Below are 19,268 nucleotides of genomic sequence, written 5' to 3'. Positions count from 1 at the left end.
ACCAAAAGAAGAATTAATGAAAAATTGTGTTATATACATCATGGAACATATAAACTATGGAATATTATTCAAGTGTTAAAATATTGCCATTTTAACAATGTAGATAAGATTTGAAGGTGTTAGACTAATATATGTCAGAGATGAGACTATCATCTCATTCATGTGGAATCTAAAGAAATGAAGGAAATGAACAAATTAAACAAAACAAGAATGAACACTTATAGATACAAATATTCATTGTTATAATGGGAGCAAGGCAATTGGGTGATGAGTGTAATGGGACTCAAAGGGTCAATTGTATAATTATATGAAAATTATATCGAAAAGATGTAGATAGTGATCATGACCTAGAGTACATTGATGCTGACTTAGAATACAGTATACCTCAAACTTGAGTAAAATTATATACCAGTGTTACCTAAATACAGGTCTATGAAAAAGGAAAAAATACCTTCCATAGAAAAATTATAGGCTATTATATATCAGAGAAGTTTATTCCAAAGAGAGCCCTGCAGGTGACTGAAGTTCTAGAATCAGCTAGTGATGATTTCCTGTGAGAGGTCCTTGTGGTATGGAGAGACTTTCTTTTTTTTTTAACTTTCTTTTTATTTTTTTGGGCCACACCCATTTGATGCTCAGGGGTTACTCCTGGCTAAGCACTCAGAAATTGCCCCTGGCTTGGGGGACCATATGGGATGCCGGGAGATTGAACCACGGTCCTTCCTTGGCTAGCACTTGCAAGGCAGACACCTTACCTCTAATGCCACCTTTCTGACCCCAGAGAGACATTCTTATTCTTCCCTGCTACATTCTTTGGAGACACTCTACTTCTGGACCACTTTGTAAGTTCCTCCATTCAGGGCCTCTTCCCTACAATGGCAGTTGGCTTCCTGTTAGACTGGGCTTGGAGATGTAATTTTTCAAAGAGAAGTAGAGTTAATATAATTCTCCTACCATCCTTGTCTCACCACCCTCACCTTGTACCACCCTCACTATTCAGAATATCTATATAGATAAAACCACTATTACTAGTTTCTTGTGTAACCTTTAGATAGATTCTTTGCATATATTTGTATACATAAAGCATGTCACAGATTGAAATTTTACTTGTTTTATCTGTAACAATATGGTCATTCTTACCATTTGTGGATCAATATTACCACTGTCAGTAACAAGGCAGTATCATTGCTCACCTTCAGTAATGTGTAGGGATTGAACTTGTAACCTCATGCATGTAAGGTAGGCACTCTACCACTTATACACATTGCCAGACACAAATGAGTTTTAAAGATGAAAGACAAAAATAAAATTGCCTGTTTTTCCACCACCATGTTATAGCTGGATTTAGCACTATGTCATTTTAGTCATGCCATGACTTGTAGTGGTCACTTGTAGTGAAAAATAGGAATGTTGAGAGTGGCTATAAAGATGGTTCCTTCATTAATCTCTCAGTCAGTGACTGTGCCCTACCCTAGCATCTCACTTAGATTTGTGTATCTGTCCCTTTTTCTCTTTTTGCTTCCCACAATTCCCCCAGATGCTGGAAAGAGCTGTTGCCAACCTACTCCAAGGTCATCAAACACTGTGCTTCCTCAAGGCTTACTGGGTTACCCCAACACAAACTATTCTTTGGTTAGTTGTCCTTTCTACCTTACTAAAGTTCCTCATATTCAGGAGAAAGAGGGAGCTAGTACCTAATGCTGATCCCCAGAACTGTAGGTAGAAGGATGTATTATTGACATGTCTGGGACAAGACATATTCAGTTCAAAAGAAAGGAAGTCATAGATGAGGTTCATAATTACAGAGAGTCTAATTATTATGATTCTTTATATATTAAAATCACTGAGATTTTTTAATTTTGTTCTCTATCAATTTAATGAACAAGAATTCCTAAAATTTCTTTTTACAATGATGGGCAGTTAGAAGAGTTTGATTTACTATTTATGCAAGAGCAGTATTAATTCTTTGAAGCTGGACTAATTAATCTAGTTTTCCCTCCATGTGTAAACTAAGTATAACATCACTGCATCTTTTCCCTTAGAATGAGTACTGATTTAGAAAGTTTTGTACTTTTTCATTTCTGTCCTCCTTTGTAGCTCTGAGCCCACTCAGCTCAGAATTAGGGGTCCCTGACTTTCACAGCTTCCTCTCCTTATCACTTTCCCACTCAGTCACTAACTACATGGCCTCCTGAACATGGAGTATTACCAGGTGAACCCTGAAGCCCCTGAGAACTGCCAGGATGGCACTGAATATCCCTAACCACAAAGGGCCTGAGCACTGTACCCTAAAGACTGTGAACACAGTTGACCTAATATTGCTCACTATCAACTGTTGGTTCCTAGATCACCACCTGTGAGGTAAACAGAAAAATGATACTAGTATATCTTCTAATTTGAGATGCTAAATTAATGCCAGGAGGGGCTGGGCGGTGGCGCTAGAGGTAAGGTGCCTGCCTTGCCCGCGCTAGCCTTGGATGGACCGCGGTTCGATCCCCCGGTTTCCCATATGGTCCCCCAAGCCAGGAGCGACTTCTGAGCGCATAGCCAGGAGTAACCCCTGAGCGTCACCGGGTGTGGCCCAAAAACCAAAAAAAAAAAAAAATTAATGCCAGGAATAAGCCCTTTTCACTGTTAGGTGGGGCCAAAAAGAAAATCAAAGCAAAAACTTACCTTTAACTATTACTATTATCCCTATGGTTGAAAGTTATTAATGGATGAAAATACAATTATATGTTCTGAACTTAGTTAAAATGATAAAGATTGCTTGGCTTTAATAAAGTGTGTCTGTCCTGAGGGAGCAGAGATAAAATAAAGGGCAGGGTACTTCCTTTGCATGTGGCCAACCTGAATTTGATCCCTAAAAATACATATGGCCCCCTGAACATCTATAGTAGTCACCCTAAGAGCTGAGCAAGGAGTAAGACCTGAGCACTTCTGGGTATATATAATTCAGAATCCAAAATAAATAAATAAATATGAATATGAAAGTTCGGGGGGGAAATTTCTAGGAAAAAAAAAGGTGAACATCATGACAGATGAAATTTACTAATCATTGTATCTAGGGTCAGCCTTCTTAAAATCTTTTACTTTTTTTTAAGAGCAATATAAAATCAACCTAGAAGATATTAGAAAGAAAATTATCAAAGAGACTATATTGCATCTGGATGCCAAAAAGGAATGGGCCACACAGGTATGTTTCAATTTTCTTAAAAGTAAAACCGAGGGGCCGGAGAGATAGCACAATGGTGTTTGCCTTGCAAGCAGCCGACCCAGGACCCAAGATCGTTGGTTCGAATCCCGGCGCCCCATATGGTCCCCCATGCCTGCCAGGAGTTATTTCTGAGCAGATAGCCAGGAGTAACCTCTGAGCACCGCCGGGTGTGGCCCAAAAACCAAAAAAAAAAAAAAAAAAAAAAAAGTAAAACCGAATCTCCCCAATTTTGTGGGGGAGACACATTTGACAGTAACCAGAATTATTTCTGCTTATGTGCTCTGGGCTTACTCCTGAGATTTCTTGGGGAACTAAATGGTGCCAGGGGTCAGACCCAGGTCAGCTGTTGTGCAAGGCAAACATCTTCACCTGTACTATATCAATGGCTCCTCCCCTTATTTTTCATGTATTATATTCATGTGTTGTTATAGAGCTCTATGGTTAAGGACTTGGATTCTTAAGTTAGGCAATTGAAGCTTATATTGTACTTGTATTAGTAGGTGAGTCAACTGAATGTGTTACTTGAAGTTTATGGGCTTCAGGTTTAAAATATACCAAATGGAAGCAATAACAATATTTACTTTAAAAAATAGTTTCAGTAGCATAGCACCTATAACAATCAAAGACACAGAAATTTATAATCCAATATTTTAATTGTGATAAACATGACTACCACAAGTTATTAAACAAAAGTTTCAAATAATTTCTGAGTAAAATGCAATTTGACCAAAAAGTACTTTACATTTCCAAATTTAAGAGAACAATCTTTACATTGCTGGTGCTTAAAAATATGGCTTATTCAAGTGTTTGAGATACAATTTCTAGTAATCTATTTTCTAAGCTTTTTGTCTTCTTCAAAATATCTAACTCTGGGACCAGAGTAGTGGCACTAGAAGTAAACTGTCTGCCTTGCAAGTGATAGCCTAGGACAGTGGTCGGCAACCTTTTTTTTTTTTTTTTTTTAACTGAGCCAAATCTCGCCAAAACCACGATTGACATTTATTTTGAGAGCCACACAGGGCGGGCACTGACAGAGGCTAGGAGCAGAGTCCTGACTACTGGAGCGGCCGCCCAGCACACAGAAGAGCCAAATTAAAAGTGTATAGAGCCACATGTGGCTCGCGAGCCACAGGTTGCCGACCACTGGGCCCTAGGACCAACTGTGGTTCCATACCCAGCGTCCCATATGGTCCTCCCAAGCCAGGAGCGATTTCTGAGTGCATAGCCAGGAGTAACCCCTGAGAGTCAATGGGTGTGGCCCAAAAACAAACAAACAAAAAATAACTTTTTTTATTTTTTCACAGTCCTACTCCTGTCTCTATACTCCTAATCCCTGAATCCCCACTACTACTGTTCTTAAATTAGGAATATTCCTTCAAAATAAAAAATATCTAGTCTTTTCTAAAGGTTTTTTTTTATTGAATTTCAATTGCTACTGTTCTGCAGATAGGCAACTTCCTGACTGTTCAATTGATATTTCAGAGACTGCAGATACAGTGCGTAAGAAGCTTGCCTTGTATGCAGCTGTCCCAGGTTCAATCCCCAGCACCAGAAATGATACCTGAGCACAGAGCCAGGAATAAGCCCTTTTCTTTTTTTTTTTTTTTTTTTTTTTTTTTGGTTTTTGGTTTTTGAGCCACACCCGGCGGTGCTCAGGGGTTACTCCTGGCTGTCTGCTCAGAAATAGCTCCTGGCAGGCACAGGGGACCATATGGGACACCAGTATTTGAACCAACCACCTTTGGTCCTGGATCGGCTGCTTGCAAGGCAAACACCAGTGTGCTATCTCTCCGGGCCCAGGAATAAGCCCTTTTCACAGTTAGGTTTGGCTTAAAAACAAACCAAAGCAAAAACAACAACAACAACAACAACTGGTCTTTATTACTATTATCCTATGAATAAGTGGATGAAAGTGACTAACCGATGAAAAGACAATTATATGATCTAAGCTTAGTTAAAATGATAAATATTGCATATTTATTTTTTAGAAAAGCAAGCATTAATAATGTGGTGGGGGAAATGCAAAGGAATATATGCTTAAGAGAGAATAGCTTGAAAAAGGAGTAAGATAGCAAAAAAGCAAACAGACATAGAAATGAGCAAGTGAGAAACATGTCCAAGTTTCAACAAAGACTTGAAGAGAAGGCTGCACAGAGAAGACATAGTGACAAAGAAGTAAAACCTATGTTCATGAAAGAAAAGACACGTCAAGAACAAGCAAAAAAATGCATGTTCAGATCACATAATTGTCTTTTTTTCTATTAGTCTTTTTACTAAAGTCTATTAGTCTATTCTAAAGTCTAATAGTCTATTCTATTAGTCTTTTTACTAAAGTCTGTTACTTTTTATTTGTTTGTTTTTTGGGGCCACACCCGGCGGTGCTCAGGGGTTACTCCTTGTTATCTGCTCAAAAATAGCTTCTGGCAGGCACGGGGGACCATATGGGATGCCGGGATTTAAACCAACCACCTTAGGTCCTGGATCGGCTGTTTGCAAGGCAAACACAGCTGTGCTGTCTCTCCAGCCCCTATCTGTTACTTCTATCATATACTCACTATATAATGATGAATGTCCCTAATATTTTAGATTTAAGTCTTTCAACGGTCTTATAATGTAATCCCTTGCTAGGGAAAATAAAGGGAAATTTTGTGACTTTCTCAGACAGAACAAGGAGACAGCTGATAATTAAAAAAATTTTGTGGGTCAGAGAGATAGCATGGAGGTAAGGCATTTGCCTTTCATGCAGAAGGTCATCGACTCGAATCCCGGCATCCCATATGGTCCCCCGTGCCTGCCAGGAGCAATTTCTGAGCATGAAGCCAGGAGTAACCCCTGAGCACTGCCAGGTGTGACCCAAAAACCACACAAAAAAATTTTTTTTGTAATTACTTTCAATCATACTATATGTGCAATTTCTTTTCACAACAGAACACTAATTCGGTGATCACATGTGAATGAATTTTTCTAATATTATTTGTATATCTTCAACAAATATCTCAACTTCCTCTAATCTCCTATTGTGAAACCTTGGCTGCATATTGGAATTCTGTGAAAGATTTGTCCACCCGAAAGGGTAGCTGATCCCACTTATAGAGATGCTAGTAAAATTGGCCTAGGATGATTGATGCCTGTGCTTTTGAATCAGTTTCAAAGTACCCAAGAGGCTCAAATGTGCAGTCGAAGTTGAAAACCACTGCTTAGTTGTGAGTAAATCCAGTCATTAGTCAAGTCATTTCATTTCTGAATAACTTCCTCTTTGGAAGTAACTGTTAGAGCAACTTCGTAAGTTTCAGTGGTTATTGGAATATAAATTCATCTGTTATTGGTCCTAAAATGTAGGTAGACTTTTATTTTACATAGCATGATTTAGAAAAAAAATACTGAAAATTTTTCAGCATGAAGCCTAAAAAAATTGTGCCTAACAGATTTCACATGATTTCTATCCATATTTATAATATAGAGTCTTGTTTACATTTCTCTTCCTTTGATTATATCCTTCAGTTACTGAATACTGAATTTTATAACAATACAAAAATAATTCATGTAAATATGATTTGAAATATACTAGCGATGTTTCTTTGGATGAAATAATTATACAAGTTGTTGAAAAAAACACATATTTTATAAGCCTCCTGATGAAATAAGGTTTTTTCTATTTTTAATTCTAAAATGGGGGCTGGAGAGATAGCATGGAGGTAAGGCATTTGCCTTTCATGCAGAAGGTCATCAGTTTGAATCCCGGTGTCCCATATGGTCCCCCGTGACTGCCAGGAGCAATTTCTGAGCATGGAGCCAGGAATATACCCTGAACACTGCCAGGTGTGACCCAAAAACCACAAAAAAAAAAAAAAAATTCTATATTGTGTATTGGCACTACAGACAATGACTTGGATTGGACAAACTAGTTTGCCTGGAGCCTAGAGTTGGTCTTCTGCCAGGAAACTTCAGGGGTAGGGACTCCTTGTATTTAGGCCAAGGCTTTTCCTTTCCATGTCCCTCATATTTTGGTGGGATTTTGCAAACAATAGCTGCAACTCTAACACCGTTTATATGGTGCTCATTTGACTCTAATCCTTAAAAAATAGAAAACCACTTAAACTTTTGTGATTAATTTAAACTAATATTCATGGGCAAGAAAATGTAAGAAAATACTATACCTTCAATGTTTAAGGAGTTACATAAGTTTTATGGCCTTAGATTGCTTTGTATACTGCTAAGAAATGTTATAATGTACTACAATCTGGGGACTTGAGGGACAAAGTAATTGTACATGGGTTCTATTTTATTTTTCTTAATGTTCTTTGGCTGAAAGTTCAAAATTTAGGTATCAGCAAGGGGTTTTCTTCTAAGAATTCTGTTTATGGGTGTTTGTCCTTCCACTGTAACTTTACCTTTTCCTCTTTGCATCTTTGTTCTCATAATTAAAAATAATTTATAAAAAAAAATCTAAAATGCCTTTTATTTTTTAATCTAAAATGCCTTTTTTAAAAAATATGTTTACTCTAAATAAAAACTATTTGCTATTAGATTTTAATACATGGGCCGGAGAGATAGCACAGTGGTGAGGCATTTGCCTTGTATGGAGAAGGTCGGTGGTTCAAATTCCAGCATCCCATACAGTCCCCTGAGCCTGCCAAGGGCAATTTCTGAGCATGGAGCCAGGAGTGACCCCTGAGCACTGCTGGGTGTGACCCAAAAACAAAAAAAAATATTTTTAATACATGTTTGTAGTTGTTGTTATTGACATGTGGAAAAAAAATTTTTTTTGTGGTTTTTGGGTCACACTCGGCAGTGCTCAGGGGTTATTCCTGGCTCCATGCTCAGAAATTGCTCCTGGCATGCACGGGGGACCATATGGGATGCCAGGATTCGAACCGATGACCTCCTGCAGGAAAGGCAAACGCCTTACCTCCATGCTATCTCTCCGGCCCCGGAAATATTTCTAAATATAAAGGATCAGGGAGATATTTCAAAACGCTAAAGTATGTTCTTTGCACGAGGAAGCCCTGGGTTCAATCCCCAGTACTGCATGTTCCAAGCACTACTGGAGTCACCCTAGAGTGCAGATCAGGAGTGCCCAGCACTGCCAGATGTGACCCAAAGCAAATAACAGCAAAGATGTAGTAATGTGATGGGCCCAGAGAGATAGCACAGTGGCCGATCCAGGACCAAAGGTTCGAATCCCGGTGTCCCATATGGTTCCCCTGCCTGCCAGGAGCTGTTTCTGAGCAGACAGCCAGGAGTAACCCCTGAGCAAGGCTAGGTGTGGCCCAAAAAACAAAAACAAAAACAAAAAAAAGATGTAGTAATGTGTATGATTTTATGATACATTGCATTTCTGGTCACAAATTTGAAGCAAGTTTGATTACCTCAGTTCCATCAACTTAATTGTGGAACAGAGCATAAAGTGACTAATATCTCCATAGTAATCAGTCAGTATTAACAGAGACCAAAATGAATGGACAGTCATTCAGTTCTTTTTATTGTCTGTATTAAAGAGTATAGATCAGCATAAATAATATCATGGGATGTAAAGAAAGAAAAACTGAACCAAAAGTTTCCATTATGTTTCCAAGAAAATTGTAATGCATAACTTTTTTTTTGTGTGTGTGTGTGGTTTTTGGGTCACACCCGGCAGTGCGCGGGGGTTACTCCTGGCTTCATGCTCAAAAATTGCTCCTGGCAGGCACGGGGGACCATATGGGATGCTGGGATTCAAACCGATGACCTCCTGCATGAAAGACAAACGCCTTACCTTCATCCTATCTCTCCAGCCCCTGTAATGCATAACTTTAAAACATGATCAGAAGATTTTATTCTACTTAACCGTTGCTAAAACTTTTTATGTAGCAAATAACCCTTTTATTAATATTTTCTATTAAGAATGCTATAAAATTAATTGACAAGAACAGCCATCGAGAAATCTTGGAAAACTACTGGCTAAAGAAAGAGGTAAGTAAAAAAAATTTTTTTGTTTTGTTTTGGGGCCACACCCAGTGACACTCAAGGGTTACTCCTAGCTCTAGTAGGCTCAGAAATTACCCTTGGTAGGGTCAGGAAACCATATGGGATGCCAGGGATCGAACCTGGGTTGTCTGTGTGCAAGGAAAACGCCCTATCGACTGTACTATTGCTCAGATCCTATAAGTATAATTTTAAAGTATAATTCACCCAGCTACCCCTGACAACACACACACACACACACACACACACACACACACACACACACACACATACACACACACTCTCTCTCTCTCTCTTTTTCCTCTGTCTCCTCCCTTTCTCTCTTTTTTTTTTTGTGGGGGGGTCACACCCGGGCACGCTCAGGGATTACTTGTGGCTCTACACTCAGAAATCACCCTTGGCAGGCACGGGGGACCATATGGGATGCCAAGATTTGAACCACCATCCTGCATGCAAGGCAAATGCCTTACCTCCATGCTATCTCTCTGGCCCAGCTCTCTCTTTTATATATAGAAAGGTGTTATTTATTGCAACAGATCTGACTAGCTTCCATTTCTTTGGACTGAAAACACCAAATATCATCTTACACATAAGTACAGCTCTGTGAGCTAACTCTAAAGATCCGTAGCAGCAGCAGCAGCACTCTTCAGCAGTAGTCTCCCAGCAACAGCAACCACCACAATTACAACAATAGCATCTGTTCACAGTGACACAAGTTTTTACGTATCACTGTATTTCTTCTCTGAATCCTTTTTGTTTCTGTCCTTTCATTGGTTATACCCCATGTAGATAAAGTATTATGGAACTGATTAATCAGAATTCATACATGTAAATGATGAGTTGTGGGACTAACCAAATGTATCATGCACATAGATGAGCCATGGACCAAACAGAGGTCTTGATATCTGGCCCCTCTACTCATCTCCAGCCTAATTTTAGAACTTACAAGCCTTCTTTTGGGATATTATTAGAGAGATTCAAACCTATTCCCATAAGTTTTCTTTTGATCCTTGTTCACTCTTTTATGGAGGAAGTGCACTGATCTGCACCTGGAACCATTTGCTTCTCTGTTATAGTAGCTTTCTCTGTCCTTGGGAAATTTGTGTTGGAGCCAAAGCCACACACAGAGTCAGTCATTTGCTGTTTGTCAATATGTCTCTGTGTACTAGATTCTCCCTCCTATCTCAGTTTGGTTTTTAGGTTCTTTTCTACTCTTCAGAAAAGCATCCAGAAACTTTAAATTCAGTAATTTATTCATCCTGTACCAGACTGCAGTAGTGCTCAGTTAGACCTATTTCGTAATGAGAAACACCTCTATTTGAATGTTCATTCTGATTCCTTAGCTTCCTATCCCTCTTTTCCTGGAAAGCAGACTCATTTTCGATGCAAGAATTTTATCCGTTTCTTGTGAAGCATTTGTAACATTTCCACTTTTCAGCAAGTCTTGAATGCTATTTCCCAATGCTATTTCATTTTAAATCTTGCAAACTGTGTTGAAACTCTATCTATGCATGTCTAATAACTCCAGAGACTGCCTTTTCTACTATTTACAAAATAATCTGTGGTCAGGCCGGAGTGATAGCGCAGCAGTAGAGCGTTTGCCTTGCACTCGGCTGACCCAGGACGGACCTCGGTTCGATCCCCTGCGTCCCATATGGTCCCCCCAAGTCAGGAGACATTTCTTTTTTTTTTTTTTTTTTTTTTTTTTTGGTTTTTGGGCCACACCCTGTGACGCTCAGAGGTTACTCCTGGCTGTGCGCTCAGAAGTTGCTCCTGGCTTCTTGGGGGACCATATGGGACGCCGGGGGATCGAACCGCGGTCCGTCCTAGGCTAGCGCAGGCAAGGCAGGCACCTTACCTCCAGCGCCACCGCCCGGCCCCGAGACATTTCTGAGTGCATAGCCAGGAGTAACCCCTGAGCATCATCGGGTGTGGCCCCAAACCAAAAACAAACAAACAAACAAATCTGTGGTCATTTAATGGTTATTGAATGAAAGAATGCCAATGAGTATAGATAACTCAAATACTTGAATGGATTATGTGACATATTAGGATAGCCATAGTAGGAGAAAATGGCATTTAACTTTGCTCAAAGATCTTTGTTGTCCCCTCAACAAGTTGCCAAACTGTTTCAAGTAGATTGATCTCTGGGCTGCAACCAGGTAGATTCTTCCATTCCTCTCCCTCTAGACATTAATAGCCACCATATCAGTGGGACACCTCTTTCAAATTTCTCAGTACTTACCACCTAATTAGAAGCATGGAAACTTTGATGGGTAAGTTGCATAAAAATACACAAAGCTAAAAAAAAAATACACAAAGCTCAATAATTAAATACAGAATGAAGTGAGATGCAAAAATATTCCATATTCATGATTTTGCTAAATGAGACATGTTTTTCTTTCAAACTCCACTCCACTAGCAACATTTGTCTTTTTTTTGTTTGTTTGTTTTGTTTTCTGGGCAACACCTATTGACACTCAGGGGTTACTCCTGGCTATGTGCTCAGAAATCATTCCTGGCTTGGGACACCAGGGGATCGAACTGCGGTCAGTCCTAGGCTAGCGCTTGCAAGGCAGATGCCTTACCTCTAGCACACCTCTCCAGCCCCACAATATTTGTCTTTTTAAAAACAATTTTATTGTGGTTTGTTCTGATGCCACACCCAGCAATACTTAGGACTAACTTCTGGCTTTGCACTCCTAGTGGTATGAGCTATGCTTTATTCACTTTCATATTCCTCATATAAAGCACAGAATCTTACTTGTAGTAAGAATTAAGGATTTAATAGCACTTATATTCTAGAGATATGGATGTATTAATATGCTGTTTCAAGATGCTCAAATACCATTATTAAATTTCAGTAACAAAGCAATGCTAATACAAAGAAAGTCTAATAATCTTTGAAGTCCTCATCTAAGTCATAATGTTGGCGATTCCCAACAAAAAATACTCAATCTGATCCTGTGCTCCTTTCTTGGTTTAGTTCATTTTTTAAAAGATACAAAATTTATCCAGTTTATTATTTTCAGGAGCTTACCACTTTCTATTTATTTACTCAGACTTTTATTTTTCTGACCCTGTCAGCATAATTCATGCTGAATTTGGTGAACATAGAAGTAACTTTGGGGTTCTAGCTAGTAAAATTTTTCTCTATATTCTTTTCACTTAAAACCTTTTTCAGATAAAGTTACCAAAACACACATTGTAAAGATTGAAGAGAACTCTAGGACAGGCAATTTTTGCCTATATCTGCATGAATTCTATCATCAAAATCTAAAAATCTTGTTTGTATTTTAGTCATATTTCTACAATAAACATTAAGCTTACTATTTTACTTCTTTCCATAACTCGTCGTCCAGAGTGTAGTATAATCACCAAACTCAGTATTATTTGACTTATCCCTAACTGTCCTGTAATTTTTTCCTACTTCTCACTCCTACTTTATATCTACTTCAAAATAATTTTATACATGTAACTCCTTCTTCCTATATAAACCATTCTTTCTCACCTGCCTAAATGAATCCCTACTTGGCCTTAAGGTTCACAATATATGTCATTTCTTAATATCTCCCCAGAAGATCTCCCACACATATCTGGCAGTGTGAACTTCTTTATCTCCCATAGTACCTTTCTTTATTATTTTTATCACGCATCTTTATTTCCATCACTTTCTTCCCTGTGAATTAAGACTTTCTTGAAAGTTATTTATTTTCTTGATCATTTGTTCTCACAATTTACTATAGTTTCTGGTAGCTAATAAACTTTAGTTATTAAATGTTAACAATGTTAGTTATTAAATGAATGAGTGAACAATATTCCAACCATATAACACTCAAACATTCAGAGAAAATATTATTTTATTATAGTGTTTGAAAGAAAAAACTGTTGGGTATATACTTTTTAAATTCCATAATATAGTACTTCTTTCATTTTTAGTCATTTTCATTTATTTTTATAATTAACCTTAGATACTTATTTAGCTATTAATAAAGTGATAAATTATCCTCCTTTTTTAGTTTATCACTACTTTCACTCATTTTACAAAGCAATTATATTTTTGACAGGGTAGAAAAAGATAACACTTGTCAATCTGTTTTATTATAATCATCAAACCATGCAAATAAGTTATGCACATAACTTTTTCTTCTTAGAAGGGCAGGACAAAACACATTCAGTAATTACTCATACAGATAAGATCTTCCCTCAAGCAGATGTACTTTTACATGTTGAATTTTTATAGAAGACTAAATAGAACTACATAAATAATTACCATATCCTTTCTCTTTTGAGAACAGATAGAAATTCACAGGAAAGAAGTTGAAGAATTAGAAAAGGTTATTCAGGAACTGGAAGAAGAAAATTTGGAGCTTCTTGACCAACTATTCAACTGCAGACTTGCAGATCTCAGAGTACCCAGGTGAAAGCAATAAGCCATAGCATTCTTAGAAAGTATCTTTTTGTAAACCTTCATATTTGTAAAATATTGTCATTTCTAAAAATTATTTAATTCTTTTATTTTCTAGCCAGATTTCAGCCATGAGAAAAAAAAAAGACTAAAAAATGGCCAGGGTGATGGTATAAAATTATTGCAATTAACTGTTGCACCGACTACAGAGTAAACACTGACCTATTTTAAGGGCTAGAGCGCTAGTACAATGAGTAGAGGGCTTGCCTTACACGTGGCCGACTCAAATTAGATCCCCTGCATTCCTATATGGTCACCTGAGCCTACCAGGAGTAATTCCTGAGCACAGAGCCAGGAGTAAACCCTGAGCAAGCTAAGCTGTGTGTGGCCCCAAAACTAAAACAAATAAACAAACAAAAATGAACTTTGACCTGTTTTATATAGCAATGCACTACAGCCATAGTATTATCACCATATTATTACCATTGTACCATCTCACATCATACTTGCTACTTTTAGAAATCTCCAGGCCCTCCATAGAAATGGGTACAAAAATAAATGCTCAACAGTAAGAACATTGAAAGATGTATGAGGTACTGAGTTAGAGGAAAGAAGAAGTGGGGAAGTTTGTGGTGGCTTCCTGGATGTCTTCTGGGCTCCGAGCTATCTTATGAACCATAGAAGTATTTCCTTTGATAGTTAATGAATCTTATTAATTTCGAGGTTGAAAAATTTTTTTCTAGCCTGGTATTCCAGATCACATTTTTTACTGCCCAAGATAAATCTATTATAGAAATATATGCATGATTTAGGTTCTCTATATTTTTACCTGACAAAAGTTGTAGTATACCAGGCTCATGGTACCCACATCTCTCCTTTTGAGATGAGTATTTTCATTCTTTCATACTTTAAAGCTGGGATATGCAGTAGGGATTTCTCCACCTTTGGAGAAGCCTGAGTTCTCTCTTGAGGGCTTCTCTCTCATCTCTCCTTTCTTTTTCTTCTTCTTTTGTTTTTTTTTTTTGTGACACACTGGGTGACACTCAGGGGTTACTCCTGGCTATGCGCTCAGAAATTGCTCCAGGCCTGGGCAACCATATGGGATGCTGGGGGATGGAACCACAGTCCATCCTAGGTCAGCAGCGTGCAAGACAAATGCCCTATCGCTGCACCATGTTCTGGCCCTTCATCTCTCCTTTCCTCTCCTCTCTGCCCCACCTGCTTCCCCTACCTCTGAAGTTCCAAATAAAATTGGTTTTTACTTTTAAAAAGTTGAAATATACCAATATTGATAGAAATATAGGTATATGGATTATAAAAGTGGTGAAATAAAACTGAACTTAGCTTTCATAATTTGGACAAATACAGTTAGCCCTAGAATAATATGAGGGGGAGGCTGGCTTAAACTTAAACATTAAGTTGACATGAGGTTGAAATCTACAACTTCTGACTTCTTCCCAACTTAACTACTGAAGCCTAATCTCGACTCAAAACTTACTGACAGTTAAAATGTAGATAAAGACATTTATATGTTCCATGTATTACATACTGTATTCTTATAATTAAATAAAAGAAATGTTACAATAATGTTAAAATGCATTTACAGTAGTGTTTATTGATCAGACATCATATACTCAAGAAAATGTGCGTGTAAGTTAGGTCACAGAGCGTAGAAGGTCATACCCAAAGGGTAATATTTTATTCAGCCAGTCCTCCTTGCCATAATCTACTTTTCAAATCCACACTCCTGTCCAGTCTCTAAACCTTGCATCTATTTCCAGATTCAGGCTATTGTGAATAATTCTGTAAGAACATATGAGTTCAGATACTGTTTTTACATTGTATAGTTGGGCCCATAGGGTATATTCCTAGGAGCAGTATTGCTAAGTCATACGGGGTATGTCTCATTTTTCATCTTGGCTCTAGCAGAGAAACAGACACTGGTTAAACAAGCCACTTTTTTTCTTTATTTCTTTAGGCAACTGTATCTTACCCAAGCTGCTGGACAGCCAGTACAACCTGAAGAAATGCCTTTGGAGACACAAGAAACATTTTTTGGTACTTACTTTATTTAATGGCATAAGTTTCTTTTTGTTTGTTTGTTTGTTTTAACAAATCTGCACATTACATCCAAAAGGAGCTAGATAACAATCCACCACAAAATTTTTCTCTTTGAGATTTTATCTTTCTTTTCACTACCCCTATTTTCAAATCAAAGTCACCATATTTCACAGTAAATTAAATAGCTATCAGAAGAAAAGGATAGAAGGTTGTCTACACTCTGTGGTTTCAGTTTCAATCTAGTCAACCAAGATAGCAGCATACATACATACAGGCTTCCATCTGTAAAGAGAACAAAACTTAATGTTGTTATACATGGCATTCTTGGGGCCGGAGCAGTAAGGCCTTGTGCACGCTAGCCTAGACAGACTTTGGTTCAATCCCCCGGTGCCCCATATGGTCCCCCAAGCCAGAAGCGATTTCTGAGTGCATAGCCAGGAGTAACCCCTGAGCATCACCGGGTGGCCGAAACCCGCCCACCCAAATAAAAAAAACCAAACAAAAAAAAATATGACACTCTTCCAAAAATGGTTTAGTATATAGTTGTCACAACAATCTCAATTATAATTCTCAAATTCATCTTCTCTAGAAAATTTTCAAAAGTCTTTTATGTTAAAAGTTTTTATGTTAAAAGTTTGTCAAGGCTTTTTTCTCTCTCCAAAACATATATATAGTAATTTCTTTGTGTTCATCCCAGAAGTAATACCTAAAAAAGATGAAGACATAGCAAGTTCATCAGTTGAGAGCACTGAATTAAATATTTGTCATGAAGACATTATCAAAGATAGCCAGGTTCTGAACAAAGATGAAGAGGATACCTTCGATACAGAATTTGGAATGCCTAATATAAAACAACTATTATATGAGGATGAGCAAGATTTCAAGGTAATCATGACAAACTAACTTTGCCTATTTATACTGTTTTATTGACTAGTGAAAAAAACAGCCAAAATCATGGATATTGAACAATTCTATTAGTAATTGTTAGTAAAATTATCTCACCCTTCATATCTCTTATTGGATATTGACGTTTGCTTCATTTATAGACCTTCATTACTAGAAAAAGGTGTATGTTCTAACATTTTATCCCAATGTTAATGATTTATAGCAATAATGATTTATTCTAATCCAGGGTCTCTGTTGGTTAGGAATTTTAAAAGGGCTTCTTAGAGATTACTCATTTGAGTTTGGGTGAATTGCAATTGTGTTGGCTGGATTAACAAGATCCCCTCCAAAGTGGCTCACATATGTCTGGCAACATGATACAGCCTAAACTGTGGCCTCAGATGTTCTTCATATGGATATTCTTACAAGAAACCTTTACTGCTTCTTTACTGTGATACCGGGACAAAAAGCCCCAGAGACCACTAGTTTATATGACTTAGTCTTCCAAGTCATACACTATCACTTCCATGATATTCTGTTATTCGTTGTACTTACAAAGTTTCACCCAAGAGGAGGGGGAAAATGTCACTCCAACAACTTGAAAGAGAAGGAAAGCATTATAGTATAAGAAAGTCCTGCATATTAAGTTATATATTATTGTGGCCATCTTGAAAAGTGCAAACAGTAAAATAAATCTTTATTAAAAACCTAGAGTATCAATAAACCTTTTTATGTTGGAGTATCAAGGACCGGAGCAATAGTACAGAGGATCTAGTGCTTGCCTTGTACATAGTTGATCCAGATTCAATCTCTGGCACTCCAAATGGTCCCTCAAGACCTGCCAGTAGTGGTTCTTGAGCTAGGAGTAAGCCAAACTGCTGAAATGGCCCAAAAAACAAATAACAAAAAGGAAGTCTTTATATACATTATTCCCATATTCTCCTATAGTCACTCAGTCTATGGTATTTTGTCACAACAACTGAGTAGATTAATTACTAATACTCAATATTCTGCAATATGTAACATACATTTATCAATTTGCTTTTCTCCTATCTCACACTTGCTATAGCTCTATAGTTACATTTCTTTAAAATAAAGTAATTTATGTATTTTTGAAAAATAAAGCTTCATACCCCCTTTTCAGTTGTTGAGTCTCCTAAATTCTAATAATTGTTTATGGAAAACCCCACAACCTGTCAGTTATTGGAGTATATAATAAATGCCAATGGGGCATATAAACTACTTAGTGATCTTTGTATCTACATAGTAGTTCTTATATTTGTACAGTATGTTGTACAGTATTCAGAAAAATTAGAACGATGAAGTCTGTAAGAAAAAGGCCAGCTATAAAATACAAACAAATTAAAAGTAGGCAAATCTTCCTGATTCATTGTGATCGGAAACTTACTGAATAACCATAACCTCTTCTGTTCTTTTTCATGTGTTCATTACAGGATTATGTAAACCTGGGTCCCTTGGCAGTGAAGTTGATGAGGATAGAGAGCAAGAAAATGCCCATTCATCTTCAAGATAAGCAAAGTCCAATCAGAATCTATGAAGACTCCAAAAGCCCAGAAAACCACATCACATATAAAGTAATGAAGTCTTTTCTCTAAGGCTAAAAGCTGTAAAATGAAACATCTTTTTCCTAAGAAGGTTTCTGTAGGGAGTGAAATATGTTAGTTTCCTATTCAATGTATATGCCAAAGTCTTTCAACCAATTTCTGTTTCTAATTGTTGTAATTACATTCAAAGTCAAATTCCAGGTATTCAACTATTTATTTGTCTTCATGCATCTAAGTGACAAAAATTAGATTACACCTTACTTTTCCATATGTAAATATTCAAAAGTATGACAAGTGAGGACAAGATGACAAGATGATCTGAGTTTCCTTCAAACTTAAAAATTCACTCATTACATATGCTTTTAACAAGAACTGGTTCATTAGAAACTTTTCTAAGAAAAATGGATATATTTGCACAACATTGACTATATCTTTCCCTCTTCTTTATTTTATTTTATTGAAAACATTGTGATTTACAAAGTCCTTCATAGTTGGATTTCAGACATACAATGAATCCCACCACCAGTGTCAGTCTCCCTCCACCAGTGTTCCCAGAATACATCCTATATCACCACTCTTTGCCAAATGACCTGCCAGTATAACAGGCCCATTTTAAGTTTAGATTATTATAGTTTGGGTCTCTTGATTCTATTGTTCTTGACTTTGGCTTGGACATTTAGTCCTGACCTTTTTAATCTCTGTCAATGCATCTGAGACCAACTGGCCTCTTGTCCCATCCTTTCTTTTCTTTATTTTGGGGTGGGGTGGAGGGGGACACACCGGCAATGCTCAGGGGTTACTCCTGGCTATGCGCTCAGAAATCGCTCCTGGCTTGGGGGACCATATGGGATGCGGGGGATCGAATCAAGGTCCGTCCAAGGTTAGCGCGTGCAAGGCAAATGCCCTACCTCTTGTGCCACCACTTCAGTCCCCTTTCTTTCTATTCACCCTTCTTAATTTTATAGAAAAATGCAAAAACAAGAAATAAAACAAAATCATTTGTGTCCCAAGGTTCTATGAAAAAGGCAGGAAGCCCCTATCTAAAAGTAAAAAGAGGTGGCATTTTTTTGCATAAGCACAGCAAAAGTTGAAAGAAATAGAAAAAAAAAAACCAAAACTTTGGCCTGAAAATAACAAGGTATCCCTACCCATGAAGCATCTTGCCATAAAC

General features: G+C 37.6%; 1 protein-coding gene across 1 annotated transcript in view; it reads left to right on the top strand.

Moving 5' to 3' along the window:
* CCDC83 (coiled-coil domain containing 83) overlaps nucleotides 1-18,148 on the top strand; it is a 57,873-nt gene extending 39,725 nt beyond the window's left edge. Inside the window, exons 5-10 of the mRNA XM_049780058.1 lie at nucleotides 3,102-3,193; nucleotides 9,098-9,166; nucleotides 13,477-13,598; nucleotides 15,565-15,644; nucleotides 16,345-16,532; nucleotides 17,987-18,148. Coding sequence (XP_049636015.1) covers nucleotides 3,102-3,193; nucleotides 9,098-9,166; nucleotides 13,477-13,598; nucleotides 15,565-15,644; nucleotides 16,345-16,532; nucleotides 17,987-18,148 — 713 coding nt within the window. The remainder of the gene's footprint in view (nucleotides 1-3,101; nucleotides 3,194-9,097; nucleotides 9,167-13,476; nucleotides 13,599-15,564; nucleotides 15,645-16,344; nucleotides 16,533-17,986) is intronic.
* The last annotated feature ends 1,120 nt before the right edge of the window (nucleotides 18,149-19,268 follow it).

This window comes from Suncus etruscus, chromosome 9 (assembly GCF_024139225.1).
Source record: "Suncus etruscus isolate mSunEtr1 chromosome 9, mSunEtr1.pri.cur, whole genome shotgun sequence".
Taxonomy (NCBI): Eukaryota; Metazoa; Chordata; class Mammalia; order Eulipotyphla; family Soricidae; genus Suncus; species Suncus etruscus.
This window is presented reverse-complemented; position numbering and strand designations above follow the sequence as displayed.